This window comes from Chroicocephalus ridibundus, chromosome 4 (genome assembly GCF_963924245.1).
Source record: "Chroicocephalus ridibundus chromosome 4, bChrRid1.1, whole genome shotgun sequence".
Lineage (NCBI taxonomy): Eukaryota > Metazoa > Chordata > Aves > Charadriiformes > Laridae > Chroicocephalus > Chroicocephalus ridibundus.
This window is the reverse complement of record NC_086287.1, coordinates 28,185,755-28,205,189: the sequence shown is the minus strand read 5'-3', so window position 1 is coordinate 28,205,189 and position 19,435 is coordinate 28,185,755. Positions and strand designations below refer to the sequence as shown.

The window sequence follows — 19,435 nt, the reverse complement described above, 5'->3', positions numbered from 1 at the left end:
ACACAATATTTGGGAAGACCAGCAGCATCCCAAACTCCTGGCTCTGATCACTGTGGTTCCCTCAGAAGTCCAGGCCAGGCATAAATAGCTCCAAGCCCTCGCACATATGCCCGGCCACATGGTGCCTTGCCAACAGGAAGCACACACACCGTTTTTCAGTGAAGATACTCCTTTCTGCCATGTCCCTGAGAGTTGTGGTGGGATGGGTCTCCAGATGCCTTTTAAAACCAACTCGCTGGCAGGCCCTTCTCCCTGACAGACCCTGTGTGCATCCACGGCCACTTGCACAGCTAGAGCTGCCCGCTCCCACCTCGCACCAATCCCCACCGCACTCGAAGGCCTGCGGAAAGGACTCCTGTACCGGGCCTGCCCCTGCTGTCGCCCAGATGCCCCTGCCCTCCCGCCTCCGCTCCCGATGACCTCGATGTCACGTCAAGCCTCCGCCCCGCGCAGCGCGAGGACGGCCACCAACGGCCACCAACGGCCACCAACGGCCGCGCGCACGCGCGCCGCAACCGCCCCGCCTCCAGCAAGCGGGGAGCGCGCGGCGGGCCGGCGGCGGCAGCTTCGCTGTGCGCATGTGCAGCGACGGGAGCCCGGCGGGCCGCTTTCCTCTTCCGGGGTGGGCTTGTCTAGGCCGTGAGGGAGGTTGGTGCTTCATGGTAGGGTATCGCGCATGCGCGGTCTGGGGGGGTTTGGAGCTGTGGCGGCCTGCATCCAGGTGAGGGGCGGCCCGGTCTGGCGCGGGGGGTGGCGGCCGTCGGGGAGTGGTGGCAGCTGTGGGGTCTGGAGACTCCCTGCCATCGCCGGGGCTTGCTTCGCCTCGCCGTGTGGCGGGGGTGGCGGCTCGGCCCCGAAAGCCGGGTGTCTCGGCCCGCCTACGCGGGGCCCGCACCTCACGCCGGGCCCGCTGCGAGGGCACCCGCCCTGGCGGGCAGAACTCCCCGCCGCCCGAGGCTGGCCTATGGGTAACGCGTCGGGAAGGCGGTCGGGTGGGGTCGGCTCTCGCCGCCTCTGCGGGAGGGAGGGCCCTGGGCGTCGGGGTTGGCGCCCGGTGCTTCCCGCCGGTGCGCGGCGGACGGCGGAGCACCTGCCGGCCGGGGCGCCTCTGGCCCGCGGTGGGGGCCCGCGAGTCCTGAGAGAGAGGCGTTTCTGGTTTGTTTATTTTCGGTTGTGGTTTTGTTGTTTTTGTTTTGTTTTTCGTAAGGGAAGAGAATATGTGCCATCTCTTCCCAAAGGTTCCCTTGATGCAAGGCTGGTAGATGGCATGTTCTTACTTTACTTATTTCTAGCCCTTCTTCTGTTTCTACTTCAGCTTTTTTTGGAGTTTAGCATCAGTATATGTCACTTTCTCAAAAAAACCCAAACATCTGTTTTGGAAAGGGCTAAGTAACTAAAGTGTGGATCAGGACTTAAATCTCATCTTAAACCTTGTCGTCCATTTCAGGCATGGCATCTAGGTTGCTGTTATGAAATTAGTGTTTGCTCTATACCTGTTAGCAGGGCAGCAGGTGTGGCTGAAGATGGAAAGTAAGAGTGATGCAAATAGCTACTGAGGAAATTCTCTTCTGCTGCCCATTATTCTGTCTTTTTTGTAGTTATATAGACAGTCACTCTGCCATCTCAGCACTGTTACCTAATGTACAGAATTCATTACTGGAGGTGCCAAGGCTTGAGATCTTGGAGTGGAATTCTAACAACCAGTTTTCAGGACCTTAAGAAGAAACTTCTAGGGCAGATTATTCCAGAATGTCTGCTGCAATGTCATTTGGGGTAGGTTGCACTGGATACTGCTGTTAATGGGCTGCTGGCCTGAGTACGATGCAGACGCCTGAATTCCTGTATTTGTAACTTAAATATACAGCTCTAACATGAGACACAACTTCAAAGGGTTCCTTTACAGGAAAATAATTTCTACAAATAATATTAGGCATAATATCTGCACTTTATCCTGTCAGTTTTCTGTTAGCCAAACTCTCAGCTACTTTCTTTAAGAGAAGCAGAAACTTTGCTCTGTCTTACTAGAGTCTGCCTACCCTCAGGAAGCAGTTGAAGGTTGTGACAAGTATGTAGCATGGGAGGCTATAATGTAACTATACATTTTTCTGTTAGTTTCAGCCTTCCAATGTTCTCATTCTGAGTGTGGGAAGAAGAGGGCATTTCTAAGGCCGTGTCTCCCCTAGGAATGCATTGCAGGTATAGTACGTGCTGTGCTTTTAGCAGCATGGATTTCTTTAGCCCCACCATGTTCTTTTTCTCTGTCACTTATTTTACTTTACTTTCTTTTCTCTGATGACTTTACTCTTGAGAGTAAAACAGACGATGTTAGCAAAACCATAGCTTTGCAGTTCAGCTGTATTGTATGAACTTCACCCAGTACACATGACTTCTTTTGGGATTTGGTTCCTGGGATAGCTAAGTTTTTGTAAGATAAATATGGCCTGAGTGACTTTTAATTTTTGAAAAAAAATTTATTTATGAATAACCTTTAGCTTTTAGTTTGATTTGCCTTTTTTTTTTTCTGTGTTGAGAAACATGTCTAATAAATTAGTTTTCTATTTGCATTTAATTCTTTTAATAATTTGAGATGTTTCTGTTCTGAAAGTCTCCAGTCACTAGCAGTGTAAAAAGAGATACGTAACTATCCCACTTGACTCGGGGGGGCGTTGATTTAATTACAGATAACAACCATAAACTTTGTATCTGCTGTTTTATCTTGGTTACCCACGTTGCTGAACATCATAGAATTGGGCATTACATTTCTAGCAGATAAAGAAATCACGTTCGTTTTTCACAAGTTTTGTGTGTGCAGTAAGGAAATATTACCTTGTCCGACAGAGTTCATAACAGAATTAGAAATTACTTATGCATTGTGCTCTCCAGATGAATCTACCATGTGCCTTACTGAATAATTTTAAGTATGAAATTATTCTACTTCAGGTAGATTGGCTGACTTGTTCTCTGTACTCTGACTTGCTCAGCCATTGAAGAAAGGAGCTGAAAGAGAAGGGGGCATTTTCTGCCCCTTCAACTGCATCCATGTCTTCAGTACTTCTAAAATACTTTTAATTCATTGATGGCATTCACAGCAATAGTAAAAAATAAAGACATTTTTAAAAAAGTAAAATATCTGTACTCTATTGCTTCAATTAATTTCTTTGTTCCCATGCCTTAGGTTTTTTCTCATCTTTTAACCTACCCTAAGGGACTCAACAGCCATGCCTAGTGTGATATTGTTCTCTTGTAGTTGGTGCAGGGGACTGAAAGATTGGATCGTGGAAACTTTCCTGAAACTTAAAAATCTGCCTAAAGGCAGATGGAAGACTTTAGTCCAGAAGATTCTACAAAGTAACATGTTAGTTGATGCGAAGAATTGTTGCCTATCTTTTCTACTCTGTAATGCGTTATTAAACATGTATAGTTTAGAGAGTCTTGCAGGAAATAAACTGTGGTTTTATTGGCAAGCCTTTGCTAACCTAAATGTGTGATAAACATAGCAAATGTGAAGCTGGGAGCTTAATAGATTTCTATGGATTGCTTAACAGATGCAGCAAACCAGATTTCCTTAAGGACAAACATGGCCTTCTTTGTTGTCTTATACTGATGGGACTGTCTTTAGTAAAGCCCCTTTTTTGTTCTTAACTATTTTTGTAGTTCCTCGATGGAAAAGGTGTTAAAAACTGCCTGTGGCACTATGGAAGCATGGAGACAAAATAGCTGTCTATTGAGACCCTCAAGGAACTATTGGGCAAAGTGATGGAAATGAAGAGCTTGAACCATCGCTTCAGCATGGCGGCAGCTGAATCTGACAAGGACTCCGGATATTCAGGTTTAGAAAACCACTGCATTACCTTTTTTGTGTGTGTTATTTTGCTCAGACTTTGTTTTATTGTAGGTGTTTGGCAAATCTGACTCTAGCCCCTTACAGTTTGGGTCTCATTACCTGGGAGGGCCTTTCTATGTAAGACGGGTTGCATCTGCAGTCATCCTACCATCAAACTTTTTTGGAGTGGAGCTTTATGTAGTTATAAAGTTCATTCTGTGAATTTGAATGGCAAGGGAATTTAAAATGTGCCTAGTAAAGAAATGAATGGAATAATTTCAGACTTCAGAGTCTAGAAGTGGGGATGGCAAAATTACTTTTTGTTCTTTTCAGTGATGAATGGACTGTTGGATTATGCCATCTAATGTCTCTTATGATTTGACCAGGTTGTCAGTAGAGCCTGATAAACCAGAAAGTAACTGTTATAACATCAGTAGAACGTAGACACGGTGTGCCATTTTAATACTCAATACTCAACAAAACTGTGCAAAGATTGCCTTAAAAAAAAAAAAGCTTTTGTGAGAGATACCTGCCTTATTTGGTTTGTAGATAGAAGATTTCAAGACACAAAGTGCCTGCAGCATGGACTATGGCTGCGGCAATGTTGGAACCTGTAGGTTTTTCCTGCACCAGATTTTAGAGCAGTCTTCATGATAGTGCGCAGTTCCTTGGAGACTAAGTACAAAAGAACAAAAGGTAATAGATTTTTTTTGGGAGACGTTATCTGCATGAGAATTGGCGTGAAATATAAAGCCTTTTATTAAAGGCTATTTGACAGCTGTCTCAGTAGGTCGACTTTTATTGGTATTCCACCACTGAATTTTTTTTTTCTTTGTGGCTTGGTTCAAAGGAACCAGAACAGTAGAACTGAAAGGAGGTAGCAAGCATGCTGCACGTGAAACAACTAACAGCTGAATTCTACATCTGACAGATGGAAGTTCAGAGTGCCCGAGTGCTATGGAGCAGACTGACTCAGAGGATGTCCTGAGTGCGTTGTGTTGGAACACGGAGGATGGGCCTTGGCAATGCCCAATGACCACAAGCAACTCGTTTCCTGCACTTTCTCCTATGGTTGTAATGAAAAATGTGTTAGTTAAGCAGGTATGGAAGAAATAATATATTGAAAAATATTGCATGTTCTTAACTTTTTTTTAAATATTTGCCATAGATTTTTAAATATTTCTTTTGAAAAGATTTTATGAAGTTGGTGCAGTCCAGAAAGTAACTGGTAACTTGAAAAGTTCTACTGTGACAGCCTGTTCTTTTGAGAGGTACTAAGATGGAAAAAAAGTGAAACGGAGAAGCTCTACTACATCTTCTAAACCCCTTTGTCTCAAAGGGATCCCCCAAAAAATAGATCTTTAAGTAAATAGATCTTTATGTAAATAGCACCAAAGATCAAACCAAAAAAAGTGAGTGTTTTTCCTTGTAAAAGCTGATGTTTTCTTTTTCATTCAATAAAGATAGTAAAGTAGGATGATAGGTTTTGCTTCTTAGTTCTTAGGTCATAGAAGTGCTTTATGTGCAATGGGAAACACTAATTCAAAATGTTACAAATGGAAAAAATGAAATCCTATCTGAAGTTAGCTGTGGTATTTTTACTTAAGCAATTATTATATCTTAATTGCATGGGGTGGCTCACATTGCAACAATTAAGTTCCCAGTCTATGTCCTCCATTATCTTATTATGTGTTGTTCTTCCAGCACATCTGTGAGACTTTTACATTGTAACAGAAGATATGAGAGCTCCAAGTTCAAAGTATTGCCGTATTATTAGACCTCTTGCTCAGTACTCACGTTCTCTGAGCAGAGCAAAATTCTTCAATGTTTTTTATTAGAATACTTATGAGAATACAGTGAGAAGGGGAAAAAAGTAGATCCTGGTTCTCTTTCTACTGAATCTGTTAAAACAACAACCAAAACCTATTAAATTCAAATACTGTGTATCAGTGCTAACATAAGTATGGGTTTCTGTTAGTATTTAGGTGTTAGTATAATGCAGGTTATGCATTTGTGGGGCAGATGGTTCTGATCTCTGAGCATTGTGCTTTATCTTGACAAACAACTTTATTTTATAGTCGTGTTCCTAGATGCGTGGGCAAAATACTGTCTAAACAAATGCCAAAGTTTTCATATAGTAGGGAATAGGCAAGCTTCATCTAAGGTTGATAGCCTTTGGCCCAGAGCTCAAAAATTAAATACTGCTTGCAGTGGTAGTCTAATGTTAAACTCTGAGTTGTGCTGCGAACAGTTAGGAGATATATATAGATAGATAGATATCTACCTATATATATATATAAATAAAAAAAACCTGGTAGTGTAGCAAAAAGGGAGTTTGGGGAGGAAGAGTTGAAGGTAGATAAAATTACCAGTCTCGTCTCTCTTGAGCAGTGTGTCGTAACACCTAAGTCTAATTATGTATAGTTAAGGACAGTAATGTTAAATTGAAAAATGTTTACTGCAGTAAGCATCCAGTTACTGCTGTTTATTTGTTCCAGTTTCAATTTCAATTTGCATCATCCTTCTGTCTTGGAACCACTGTGATCCTGCGTAGTGATGGTTACCTGCTGTCCCAATTTCAGATTGTAAACAGCCAACAATAATGCTACTAAAAAAAAATAATCAAGCAGAGATTAATTCTCTGAAACACAGTGCTGCTTGTGGCAAGGTTTCTGTAAGTCTTGTAAAAGTCCTTAGTAAGTAGGAAAGCTTTTTAGACAAATGACACTGATACATGCAGGATGTATGTATCTTTCATTTGAAAAAAACCAAACCACTTTGCAGAATTAGTAAAATAAACATGTCCTCCTCTACTAAAATGAGAATTTGGGTAGGAGAACAGGACCAGAATACAATGTGAGTGTGAAGTAGAAGAAAGTAGGTAACAGAGAGGAAAAAAACAAGAACAAGATAAACAGTTACCACAGCTCTTTTGGCCTTAATGATTTTGGGGCTTTGCTGTGCTAGATACTGTACAATTGTGCAGTAAATGACAACTTCTGACCCCGAAACCTTGCTCCTTAAGGCTGCGTGTTCTGTCCTGTATGTGTATAGCCATGGTATTTATATACTTCCTCACTCCTAACATCTCCAGATACTTTTCTTTTGAATGCGGTTCTCCTTTATTCTGTGATAAGGTAGTAATATTTCTTCTTTACAACTTTTTACCCCTATTCCATAAGCATCTTTCCCACTGAACCAAAGAAATTCTGTGCCTCAGTGGGTAATTGAATCTCATCTCTGGGCTTACAACAGGTTTTTTTTCCTTGCATTGGTTGATATTCAGCATTTTTTTTTTTTTCTACTTCATGGTTTGAAATTTATTGAAACTGTGTGTTGTACTTGAGATTGCAAGACTTGCTGAACAGCTGTCATCCGTTTTAAATAACCATTTCAAAAGCTTGCTACAAGAGTAGGATTGACAAGTTTAGAGTTGCTGCCTTCTAACGAAGAGGGAGTCTGAATTGTTCCTAAAATGTCTGTGCGATCTTTCTTTGACTCTCTTAAAATATTTCATAACCACGATGCTTAATTAAATTATTTTTCAAATTTTCTGTACTCTTGTTGTTTGACCCCAAGTCTGGGTCGAACATTTACATGAGCATTGTATATATAAGCATGCACTGTAATCCTTATTTAGGAAAGCACATATAAATTCAGATTGAATTGTTTTTAAATGTATCTGCTGTTCCATAGTAAAAGGATTATGGATTACAGCTTTGATTCTAGTGCTGTGCTGTGTTGTCAGAAAAAGAGAAGGATGATTTTGATGGAAAACTGTTCAGAATGTATTAATCGAATGCTGTATATCAAATATGGAGAAATGGCACAGTCCGCCTGCTTCATTTAAGATTTTTTGATCCTCTTCAACAATGTTGTTGTAAGACTTCTGTTTTTTCCCCGCTTGTGCTTCTCAGGGCAGTTCATCACAGCTCCAATCTTGGACTGTGCAGCCATCCTTTGAAGTGATTCCAGCTCAACCACAACTAGTGTTTCTTCGTCCGTCAATCCCACCTCCCATTAACCCTCACCCTGTTGGGAAAAAGAGAAATGACTCCACTAATTACCTGCCCATCCTGAATTCTTATCCCAAAATAGCACCACAGCCCTGCAAGAGGGATCACTCCTTTGATCCAGAAGAACGTCAGGAAACAAATTGCCATAAACGACTCTGCACAGAAGGACCCAAAATGGAGACTTCTCCTGCACTGAGGGGCACAGGCTTGCCTACTAGTCCTTTTGCCCATCTACCAGTTAGCTTTAAGACCCCTCAGGATTCTAACCAGCAAAGTTCTTCAACTCTGGTGACAAGTGGAAAACTGTCAGCTCTTCCTGGTTTTCATCGTATTTCCAGTGACACTCAGAAAGTGCCAGGTTTGACTCCCCTTTTGCCTTTTGGAACTCTGCAGGCAACAAAGTGCACCCCTCATGAGAGTGAGAGTGCAGCGCAGACTACGATGCAGTCTGCAGTGTGGAGCCCCCCATTGATACCAGAAGAGATTTGCACTACCCCTGAGCTGCTCCTGCAACAACAAAGCAAGTGCAGACGCTTTCAGAATACACTCGTTGTGCTACGCAGGTCGGGATTGCTGGAGATCACTCTAAAAACCAAGGAGCTCATTCATCAGAATCAGATGACTCAGGCCGAGCTGGACCGGCTGAAGCACCAAACACAGCTTTTCATAGAGGCAATAAAGAACAATGCTCCACAGTCGTGGGCAGAGCTAGAAGCATCTCTAACAGGATCTGATAAAGCTGATAGCAAGCTTGAAGACTCTACTTATCCCAACATGTAGTGAAAAGGTACATAGGTGTTGGTCAAGTTATTTCTGTGCCTCCTATTTCCTGTCTCAAGCTTTTACTTGAGCGTTTTCTGAGTCCAAGACTTGCAAAGTGGCATGCTATTAACAGTTTGTCTTCAGAGCCAGCTGTGGGACTGGCTCTGAATGGGCACTTATTACTTCAGTGTGACCTTGAACTCCATGCTAACTCTGTGTACTTCCTTGGACTTGAGAAGCTTGGATGTGCTCTGCTGGCATGTTCCCATTCTTGCAGTGAAAAGACAGTCATTTGCAGTATTCTGCAAGCAAGCATCTTCCTATTCCCATCTTCAGATAGTCAGTTCTGAGAATGGGACAGCAGAACAAGCCCCAGTATTGGGCTGTCATTAGCTGCAAGTAGACAAAGGGAGCTGGTGCGAGGAGGGGAAACTTACTTTGGTGAAGTGATATCTGTAGGATATTGTTGTAGCAGAGAGTCTTGCTTTGGGGTTTGAACACATTTGAATTAGTGGAGGTCTGCTTGTGCTGAAGCAGCATTCTATATTCATTGCAGTCTTTGGTCAAAGTGATGAGCGTCTTAGGACCCAAGTGAAATTATGTGTTTTGATGAGTATACTTTTGATTTTGATCTGTACAGATGAATGAACGAAAATAATGAGGCTTGTGCTGGAAGTGTTTGTTCCAAAGCCATATTTATTAATGGCTAACAAGTGTACAAGGCAAGTGGCTTTGGATTTTCTCAGTAGTGAACAGATTAAACATTGTTATTAAAGACTGCGGTGACTTTTTTTTTTAAAACAGTACAAGGAAGGTATTAATTCACCAGGATTAATTTGGCAAGACTAGTTGCATATTATTTGATATGTCTATCTTTAGTTTACAAGCCTAAACTCCTTTTGTTTTTCTGTGAAATCAGATTGCTAAGTATGAAGAAAAAAAAAAAAAGAAAAAGGAGGGAGGTGAAAGGAAAAGAAGCATAATGGCCTCTGGTGAAACGAGTCCTTCTCTCATCCCCCTTCCCTCTCTTTTTTTATTTAGAGGAATCAGATTAATGTACCCGAAGAACAGGGTGGAGGGAAAGGAGGAGGGGAAAAAAAAGAAAGTGAGAGAGAGATGTCAGCTTGGATAATCTCCCTAAAAATTTTATCTACCTGAGTTTGAACTTAAACCAAAAAAAAACCCCAAAACATTTTTCCTCCACATAAATGTATATCATTCCTAGCCTGCTTGCCTTGAGATATAGCTAACACCACTGTGCGCATAAGATATTAGGCCTTACTAGTAGAGATCCACAGTAATCATGTTACAAAAACTGTTCTGTAGACATTTATTTCATTCCAGTTGATCTAGACACTTAACTACGTCACTTCCTCCAATCTGAAGGTTTTTTTTTCAGAGGCAGTCTGTAGAGAACTAAGAATGGCATTGTCTAAGAACGTTAAGGAATCTAGATTGTTTATGGTATGTTCCTTTCTGCATGACAATGTTTTCAAAAAATTGTGCAGTCTAGGTGACTGGTATTTTGATGCTTTTATCACTTCTATTATCTGTTTCAGATTATTAAAAAAAGAAACTTGAAAGTAGAGTGGATGTCTTGCTCATTTGTGATTAGAACTTCTCATTTTCTGAAGCCTCTGGGAATCAATATTGCAGAAGACTGTGGAGAATGCTTTTGTAGTCTTCCTCAAATATGTGCATTACAGAAATTGTAAGGGGCTTCCCTCTTCTAAGGGGTTTTCCCCTTTTTAGACTGATGAAAAGAAATGTTGTACATGCTTCACAAAGAGGAGAAATATCTGTCATATTTGTACTAGCCATAGGCCTAGAGAGAAACGTCATGGCAGGATTTGCCCTAGTGAAGCTGTAGCAAACTAATAGCCATGCCTTTCATGGTATCCTGCCCATCTGCTGAGGACTAGTGCAGTACATGAGAATTGATTAGAAGAAAAGTGTTCATAGACTATGTTCTGTCATGTATTTTTTAAATATACCTGGTATAATCGTGCATACTAGGATGTCTCATAACTCATAGGACAGCAATATCAAAACTCAGCCAACAAACCCAGAAGGCAGGAAGGCAACATAGTGCAGTGTAATAATGTAGGACATGTCCAATCTAGCTCTTTTGGAATCAGTTGTGATATCTGCACTGAATGACATTTGGCAGGATAGACATCATGGTACCTTAGTCCGTTTGTGAAAGAATCCCAAAAAATATGCTTGTTTCCTCTGAGCTTCTTACAGGAAGGAGAGGAGGCAGTAGGAGGCTGTTCCATTGATCTGATACCTTTAATAGGCCTAGAGGTGAGGTGTGGGAAAATGGATATCTTTCCTACTTTTCCTAAAACCCTTATTCTACCCACCAAATAGAGAGGAGAATTTGAAGTTCACAATATACATATTTTTAGGTAGCAATTGTCCTAGAAAACAAGATGATGGACTCAGGCTACCTGGAGATGAAAGGAAGTCAGAAAAAAAGAAGTCCAGTCCTAGCTGTTTGAGATAAGAAAAAGGGAGTCTACTGGTGACCTCCTCTCCATCCTATTTCCATTGCTCTGATAGAGTAAAAGGAAGGAAAAACTGGCCTTGCAAGGTAATACCCTCTGACTTAGGGAGACTCCTGCTGATAGAAATATCTCATAATCCACACAGTACCACATGTATTTTTTCCCCTGACGGCGCTTAGGATGGTCTGAAGTGGGTGTGCCTATAGCTGGTGGGCCTTTCAGCTGATATAATTTGTATAAATATGTATCCAATAAATCTGTGGATAAAGTCCAGCAGCTGGTTAGAAATCTCCTACTGGGCATCAGTCCAGACTTAAATAGTATTTGCTGAACTAGAAAAATCTACTCTGAAACTATTATATGTAAATCTGGGGCCGCGTAGGAAACTTATCCCTAGATAACTGCAAATCTTGACGCAACATCTATAAAAAAAGGACGTTGAAGGCCTCTAGTGATAGTCATCAAGTACCATTCTTTTCAGTTTCCCTTAGCTGCCTGTATTTCTAGAAGCCCTGATAAACCTTTAAACAATAAGGGCTTTCCTTTCTTGGCTGCAATTTAATAAAATAGGTTAGCTTGGAACTGTGTTGAGAAAATTAGTTGACTACATTAGGACCAGAATAGGTCCTGATTCTGGGCAGGATCTGGAAGTGGTCCAATAGATCTGAGCAGAAACATTAGCCTCTCTGATTGGAAACCTGTAAGCAATGAACTTACAGATTTATTTTTTTTTTGACCTTTCAAGAAGCAAAACTTTGCATTAACAAGTTAGCTGAAGACAGCTGTCCTAGTCTAAAAGTCCCCCCAAGAGGGCCTGCTGGGGATTCAGTTGCTGCTGACAGCTAGCAGGTGGGGTCAGACTGACTTCTGGTTTTCTATTAAGTTTTAATAAATGTTGGTATTTTTGATTACTTTTACTGTGTATTTTTGAAATTCTACTGCTCTAGTTGGAATGTAAACATTTTCTGTACTTTTGAAGTCTGTTGCCAGCTCTGAGTACAGTAGCCTAGGAACCCTGTTATAGAACATGACTTTTTTGCTAAAACTTTACAGAAACAGACTGTGAAATATGAATGAAATAAAGTATATACTTGAAAAGTTTGTGCATTATTTTAATGCTGTTAAACTGCAAAGCCCTTGGTTCTGAAGCATGCTTTACATACAGCTCCACAACAGCATGTTGCCTATGTGGGAAAGTGCAGATCCAAAAGTGATACTATGATGTATCTCTCAGAAGAGAGTCATGTGAGCTTTAACAGTATGTATGAATTAAAGGGTCTCTGGGAGGAGCATGAGTACAAGTGGGCTGTACAGAACACTAAGAATATATTGTCGTGGGTTACCATTGCCATAGATCTGTCATGAACAACCTGGAAGGATTTTTCCATCTCTGAACTGTTATCTCCATGTGATGACTATACATTATGCTCACCGTCTGTGCAGGGCGAACTCCTATACTCCATCTTAATCCTGTCAGCCGGGTATGAAGAAGTTACAAATTGTGAAGTGACGATCTTGGCTACTGAAAGAATTACTTGAGTGAAAAATCTTACTCTCTCTTGAAGAACATTCTTCAGCTAAATCTGCATACCAGCTTTTTACTAAAACACATTTTTCAACATGTGGCCATCTTTCCACGGTCTTTTCTTTGTTTAAAGATGATTCTTACAGTAAGAACTAAGTCGTCATTCCCAGAACATCCAGCAGCCTTGTGGCATGAGATCCTCTCTTAAGGTACAAGAGATTCTCATTAAAGTTCTTAATTGGCACCAGACAAGGCAATAACTTGAATCTCATTATTTTACATCCAAAAAGGAGTGCCATTAATTGAAGTAATTTTATTCCCTGAGACTGGAGACTCAGCGTTTGCAAGTTTTGTATTTGTAAAAGGTATGGGTACAATTCAAGCAGGAAATTTTCAGGTCTCTGTGTCTCTTGTGGCTAGCTTTTTCTTTACATGGTGAAGTCTATCTGCAGGATGTCAGCCTGTTCACCTTTATTTCACTGAGGCCAAAAAGGTGAATTGCTTTTTTCAGGTGTGCTGCATACGTCTGGTTTTTCTTTCTCAACACAAGAACAGTCTGAAGGGAGCAATACCCCCCGCAGGCTTGGGCTGAGGAATCTGCGGGCGTGCAAAATTTCTGGCATCCACTAGATTGAACAATGTGCTGTTACTGCTTTCGTTCTTGTAATTCATGTGACAGAAATGTGGGTCCCTACCTACGCAATTTTGCACTCTTGCTGTATCTAGGTGATGCTCTTTCAGGCCGCTTTGTAATGCAGCCATATAGCCCCAGCTGTATTACTTGGTCCAGAGCATCCAAAATCCACGCTACTTCTCTTCCCTTCTTAAATCTGTACCTCTTTTGAGGTATGTCCATGAGAGAAACTTAATTGTTCCAGTGTGCTCTGATTCAGAAGGCAGAAGGAAACAGCATGTGTTCAGTCTACTCTCTTGTAGAACACATTTTCCAAGACTTCCTGAAATTCTTGTTTGAACTAAAGCATGTTTTTAGAGGAAGCATCCTGCTTTGATTTGAAAGCTCCTAGCGATGAAGAATCCACCCAAATCGTTCAAAACGTAATTACTTACTGTTTAAAATGTGCCTCTTATATTGAGCCTGAATTTGTCGTCTTTTCAGTATCCAGCTGTCAGATCTTTTGCCTTTTGTCTGCTAAACTGAAGCACATGCTGTGACATTGCTGTTTTCACTGTAGGCATTTACAAACTGAACAAGTCACTCTTCAGTTTTCTTTTTCAAAGTAAGCTCTCAAATCTTTTGAGTCCTTCATTCATCTGTGGCACTCTTTGGATCCTTTAAAATTATTTAAATGCGTTTTTAATTGGAACACTGACGTTAATAGCAAAACAAATTGCCAGAGTTGTACATATCAACTCTCCCTGCTGCTACTCTGCCTTATTTCTGTAGCAGCCTTGGCCATGGCATCATGTGGGAAGTCTAAATCATCCTTGGACCTGTTGCCTCTGTGGTTGGTGATCCCTTGTCCTTTAAGTATGTTTCCACAAGCAAAACAAACTGTTTTTAATTAGTGACCAATTGCATTTATTAGTTACCTCTGCTTTTCTCCCTCAAAACTTTTTCACCTTTAGATTTTAAAGGTGATTTTATGTTGTATTCCAATTATTAAAAATAATATTAAGTAATGTTATAGTCAAGAAAGAATTTTATACTGTTTTCAAAATTGGAGTAGAAGATAGTGTTTACCAGATGTCTATATACAATTCATAAACCATAGTTGTAAAGCATTTCACACTAACCGGTTAATTTTGTAATATTCTGGCTTCAGTCTGTGATCGGGCATGCTATTAAATGCCTATCAAAAGTATAAATATTATATCCGTGTTGGTTTTGTCCTCAACCAATTTTTAATTCTAGTTCATCAGAATAAGGAGTCAATTTTATTTGACCAGCTCTATTTTTATAAGCTTCATTAATTTAAATTATTTTTGCTTTCTATGTCTGTGATTTATCAAAAGTTATGGGCTATTCCATTCTTTTCTCTCAGTTGTCCAGCCTATGTTCATTCAAATCAGCGTACCTACCTGCTGAAAAGCTGATGCTGTATTAGTTCTTCCATCCCCCCAGTCTTCTAAATCTTTCCTAGTGGTCTGAAATTCATTGAAATAGTATTGATGGTCCGGAGAGCTTCTTGGTTAGCTGCTGTTAAATTTTCAATCACAACTTATTCAGACTTGCTGACTTTAAAATGTTTAATAACCGTTGTTTAAAATGTCCTGAATTACTTTTTGAAGTGGAAATCAAGCTGCTGACATGGTAGGAGAGGAATACATCTGGCTTTTTTCTAATTGCTCAACAGAATTTTTTGTGAAATGCTTTTGCCGTTCTGCACTGCAGCAATATAATTTCCATCTTGAAATGGAGTGCTGCCAGCATAAAGATTTCTTCTGCATCTCGTACATTTTAAGAAATGGAGGAAGAAGGTTTTCCAGGGCCAAAAGGGGAGTTTCATCAAGTTCTTCGTTGTTTTCTTCTCATTCGTACTGCGATTAAATTAATTGAGTTAGTTTAATGGAACCGGAATGCCTCTTACCATGCCCACTTAGGCAATCTCACCTTTTCTCCGTAGCAGTAGTGAGGGGTTTTTTAGGCCACTTATATTTACCAGGACTAAGAAATCCAATAACAGACAGAAAACCAGTCCTTATTGTTTTTTAATAGATAGGACTGCTTGAAAAATTTATGTGTTTTCAATGGAAAACTCCTGTGTTTTTATTGGAAATGAAAATGTATTTTGGCTGGAAGCTTAGTGTTTTGCAGCATTAGTCATAGCATTCATTTTTCAGTAAATCTCAAGCACTATGGAAATAGTCTGGCCTGTGGGGGTGGGGGAAGAAGTTATTTCCCTTTACCCTCATCCTCTTCTCCTGGATTGTTTTGAGTTGCCTGTAGAGGAAGCAGGACCCCAACTTTGATGAGTGGTTCCGTCACTTCATGATGAAGAAGCAAAAGCCCACAAAGACAGCCAAAACAGCTAAATTGTCTGCGATGGAGAAGGAGACTAATAGAGAGCTCCTGAGTAAGTGAGGATGAAACAACACCTCTTGAGAAAATTGCTAACTCAGTGAGTACAAATACCACTTTTTCACCATATCCCTAAACATTCTAATTAAAAAAAATATTAAGGGTGTTGTTTGGTACAAAACACCAACGTGCCAGATAGACCTTGTTCTACATTTGCCAGAGGCAGAGCGCATTGCAATAACTATTCTGGGACATGAGCAGTGTTTAGCGTGGAAAGTGTGAAATACGAGTAGACAGTAGGAAAGCTGTTTTACCCATAGTGAATGTTAACAATGCCTATTGTTTTGTATTCTTGCTAAATATTGTCTCCCATGCAAATGATAATGCTATACAACATGTCCAAACATGCTTGGAAGTCAGAACAGGATAGTCTTTGTCAAAGTGAAATTGGCTCTCACTCTTCAACATCCTATCGCTGACTATGCTTGCAGCATTCTTACACAATAATGCTTTCTGAGAACATTGAAAGTGCGTTGCTAACATCAATTGTGTGAGAAATGGCCAGAAAGAATTTCAAAACATTTGTTTACACACTAATTGTGCAAGGAAGACAAGTCTGAGCTTGAAGATAATCATCTGAATACTGAAACGCCTCCAGATGTATAATGGGAGCTGCAGCCAGCCCAAACTGGAAGAGAGAAGAGCGGTGAACTGCACTGAGGGTCTGTTGCTGTAATGCTTGTGGTCTGCAGTGGCAGCATTTGGGTAGCGACTGTTGTAGTTAGACAGGTGATGCCGTTCAGTGTGAGATCCAGGACAACCAGGTGATCAGGCCCAGTCAGCATGGGTTTATGAAAGGCAGGTCCTGCTTGACAAACCTGATCTATGACAAGGTGACCCGCTTAGTGAATGAGGTTAAGGCTGTGGATATTGTTTACCTGGACTGTAATAAAGTCTTTGGCACTGTTTCCCACAGCATTCTCCCAGAGAAACTAGCTGCTCATGACTTGGATGGGTGTATGTTTTGCTGGATAGAAAACTGGCTGGATGGCCGGGCCCAAAGAGTTGTGGTGAATGGAGTTAAATCCAGTTGGTGACTGGTCACAAGTGGTGTTCCCCAGGGCTCAGTATTGGGGCCAGTTCTGTTTAATATCTTTATCAACGACCTGGATGAGGGGGTGGAGTACACCCTCAGTAGATTTACAGATGACACCAAGTTGGGCGGGAGTGTTGATCTGCTCGAGGGTAGGAAGGGTCTACAGAGGGACCTGGACAGGCGGAATCGATGAGCCAAGGCCAATTGCATAAGGTTCAAGGCCAGGTGCCGGGACCTGCACCTGGGTCACAACAACCCCATGCAGCGCTACAGGCCTGGGGAAGCGTGGCTGGAGAGATGCCTGGTGGAAAAGGACCTGGGGATGTTAATTGACAGCCAGCTGAATATGAACCAGCAGTGTGCCCAGGTAGCCAAGAAGGCCAACAGCATCCTGGCCTGTATCAGGAATAGTGTAGTGAGTAGAACTAGGGAAGTGATCATCCTGCTGTATTTGACATTGGTGAGGCTGCACCTCAAATACTGCATTCAGTTTTGGGCCCCTCACTAGAAGAAAGATATTCAGGTGCTGGAGCATGTCCAGAGAAGGGGAACAAAGTTGGTGAGGGGTCTAGAGAAGAAGTCTTATGAGGAGTAGCTGAGAGAACTGGGATTGTTTAGTTTGGAGAAAAGGAGACTGAGAGGAGACTTTGTCACTCTCTACAACTATGTGAATGGAGGTTGTAGCGAGGTGGGGGTTGGTCTCTTCTCCCAAGTAATAAGTGATAGGACAGCAGGAAATGGCCTCAAGTTGTGCCATGGGAGGTTTAGGATGGATATTAGGAAAAATTTCTTCACTGAAAGGGTTATCAAGCATTGGAACAGGCTGCCCAGGGGAGCGGTTGAATCACCATCCCTGGACATCTTTAAAGGATGGGTAGACGTGGTGCTGAGGGACGTGGTTTAATGGTGGTTTTGGCAGTATTAAGTTAACGGTTGGACTTGATGATCTTAAAAGTCCCTTCCAACCTAGACAGTTCTACAATTCTATGAGATGGTGATGCACAGATACACCAATAGCCCTGACTAGTTTCTGGCAGTTCAAAATCAAGCTGGGCCATCTGGACATGTGCCTCATGACCAAAGCCAAAGGGGCTATTTCTTTGAAAGGCTGGGATGCAAAGATAAAACTTGCCTGCACATTAAAATTGTTACCCTGTTAATTTTTTCCACAGCAAAACTTAAAACAGTGATGTTAGGCAAAGCAGAATGATGCATTACCTCTGCCTGATCCTGGAGGCAGCAAAGTTATGGGAAGCATTATTGCAGTTTCTAAGGCTTGCTTTTTTTCAAATTCCACTGCTTGTCCAGCACCTAAACACCTACCAGCCTGAGACACCATATTAGTACAGTAAAAGTACAGTAATACAGTAAAAGGGGTTAGTTTATCAGTGAGCTTAGTTGGGTGAGTAGAAGCAGATGAATGCCAATAAAATAAAAATTCTGAATTCCTGGGGACGAGATTATTCCCCAATATCACTTTTCCTGTTCCATGTCATTATATGCATGGGTGAACACCTTAGAGGAGTACCTACATGCTTGCTTCATTTCACTGTTCTGGCAGTTGGTTCAGGAACAACCAAGTGCTGGGTAGCCCTGCAAAGATTGACTATTATCTCTTAAAAAATAATGGCAATAACAGTAACAGGCCACTGCCTGCATCTCACGTTAGTTTGGGGAAGGGAGGAAAACATCCCATTGTTCTTCACAGCTCAGCTTAACTTTGGGCATGCTTTTGTAATTTCTTTATCACACCTTATTCTGATGCAAGATCAGTCTTTAGCACATCATTTTTCAATCAATGGGCTACTGCATCCATTTTAGGTCCCTTCAAAATATAAATGTGACTAAAAATAAGCGTTTATTTGCCTGAAATTGTTTCTGGTTGGGATGAGAATAAATGTGGTGGTGGAGGCCCCATCCCTGGAGACATTCAAGGCCAGGCTTGATGAGGCTCTGAGCAATCTGATCTAATTAAAGATGTCCCTGCTTACTGCAGGGGGGTTGGACTAAATGATCTTTAAAGGTCCCTTCCAACCCAACAGATTCTATGATTGTAAATACAGCAGCACTCGATTCTTGAACTCTTCTCATACATTTCCATGGCACCCAAGCCCCAGGTCAGAACGGCTCTAACCATTCAGGCTCTAACCTGAGCACACGCAACGGCATGAAATTGATATTGGCAATTGTGTTCATGCTTAATGTCCAACAGGTACCATCAGCACTAATGTGTCTAACACATGCTTTTGGACTTTTTCCTTTATTTTGAGATTTGCCCCAGTCTCTTTCTTATTCATTCAAAAAAGATCTTGGTGTAGATGTGATATTTATGATGTGTAATATCAGCTCTCAGTCTTGTTTTAGTGATTCTTATTGATGTTCAGTATTTCCTTGGCATGACAAAATGTTTGTTTTAAATCATAAACTGTTCACAATGCACTGTAATTTTCCGTTCCCTTTCTACAGTCTAAACAGTCACATCAGGTAGAAGATAAAATAGGAGAACTTTGAGTGAGGAACTGGTTGCCATATGGCTGATGCCTAAAATCTCAGCAATTTAAGGGAAAGAAAGTGGAAAAGGATGAAGTAAATTCCACAAAATTAATGCCATAAGTACGTGGCAGGTGTTAGTAAAGGAGAAGGAGAACAAAGGCAAAGGAAAGGAAAAGAATACTGAACAGCAATGGTATCAAGGATTTTTCTCACAGATGGGTGAAAATAGA

The 19,435-nt window shown here is 41.3% G+C and overlaps 1 protein-coding gene across 4 annotated transcripts; it reads left to right on the top strand.

Annotated features, from left to right (window-relative positions):
- Positions 1-534: 534 nt before the first annotated feature.
- On the top strand, positions 535-12,180 carry CIPC (CLOCK interacting pacemaker). 4 transcript variants are annotated; one of them, XM_063332848.1, is made up of 5 exons: positions 601-648; positions 2,113-2,196; positions 3,655-3,829; positions 4,755-4,924; positions 7,741-12,180. In XM_063332848.1, the coding sequence occupies exons 3-5, from the start codon at positions 3,757-3,759 to the stop codon at positions 8,617-8,619; spliced, it is 1,122 nt and encodes a 373-aa protein (XP_063188918.1). In that variant the 5' UTR covers positions 601-648; positions 2,113-2,196; positions 3,655-3,756; the 3' UTR covers positions 8,620-12,180. The 4 variants fall into 4 exon arrangements, with proteins under 4 accessions (XP_063188919.1, XP_063188918.1, XP_063188917.1 ...); XM_063332846.1 differs by having other exon boundaries at positions 633-721; XM_063332849.1 differs by lacking the exon at positions 2,113-2,196 and having other exon boundaries at positions 535-648.
- The last annotated feature ends 7,255 nt before the right edge of the window (positions 12,181-19,435 follow it).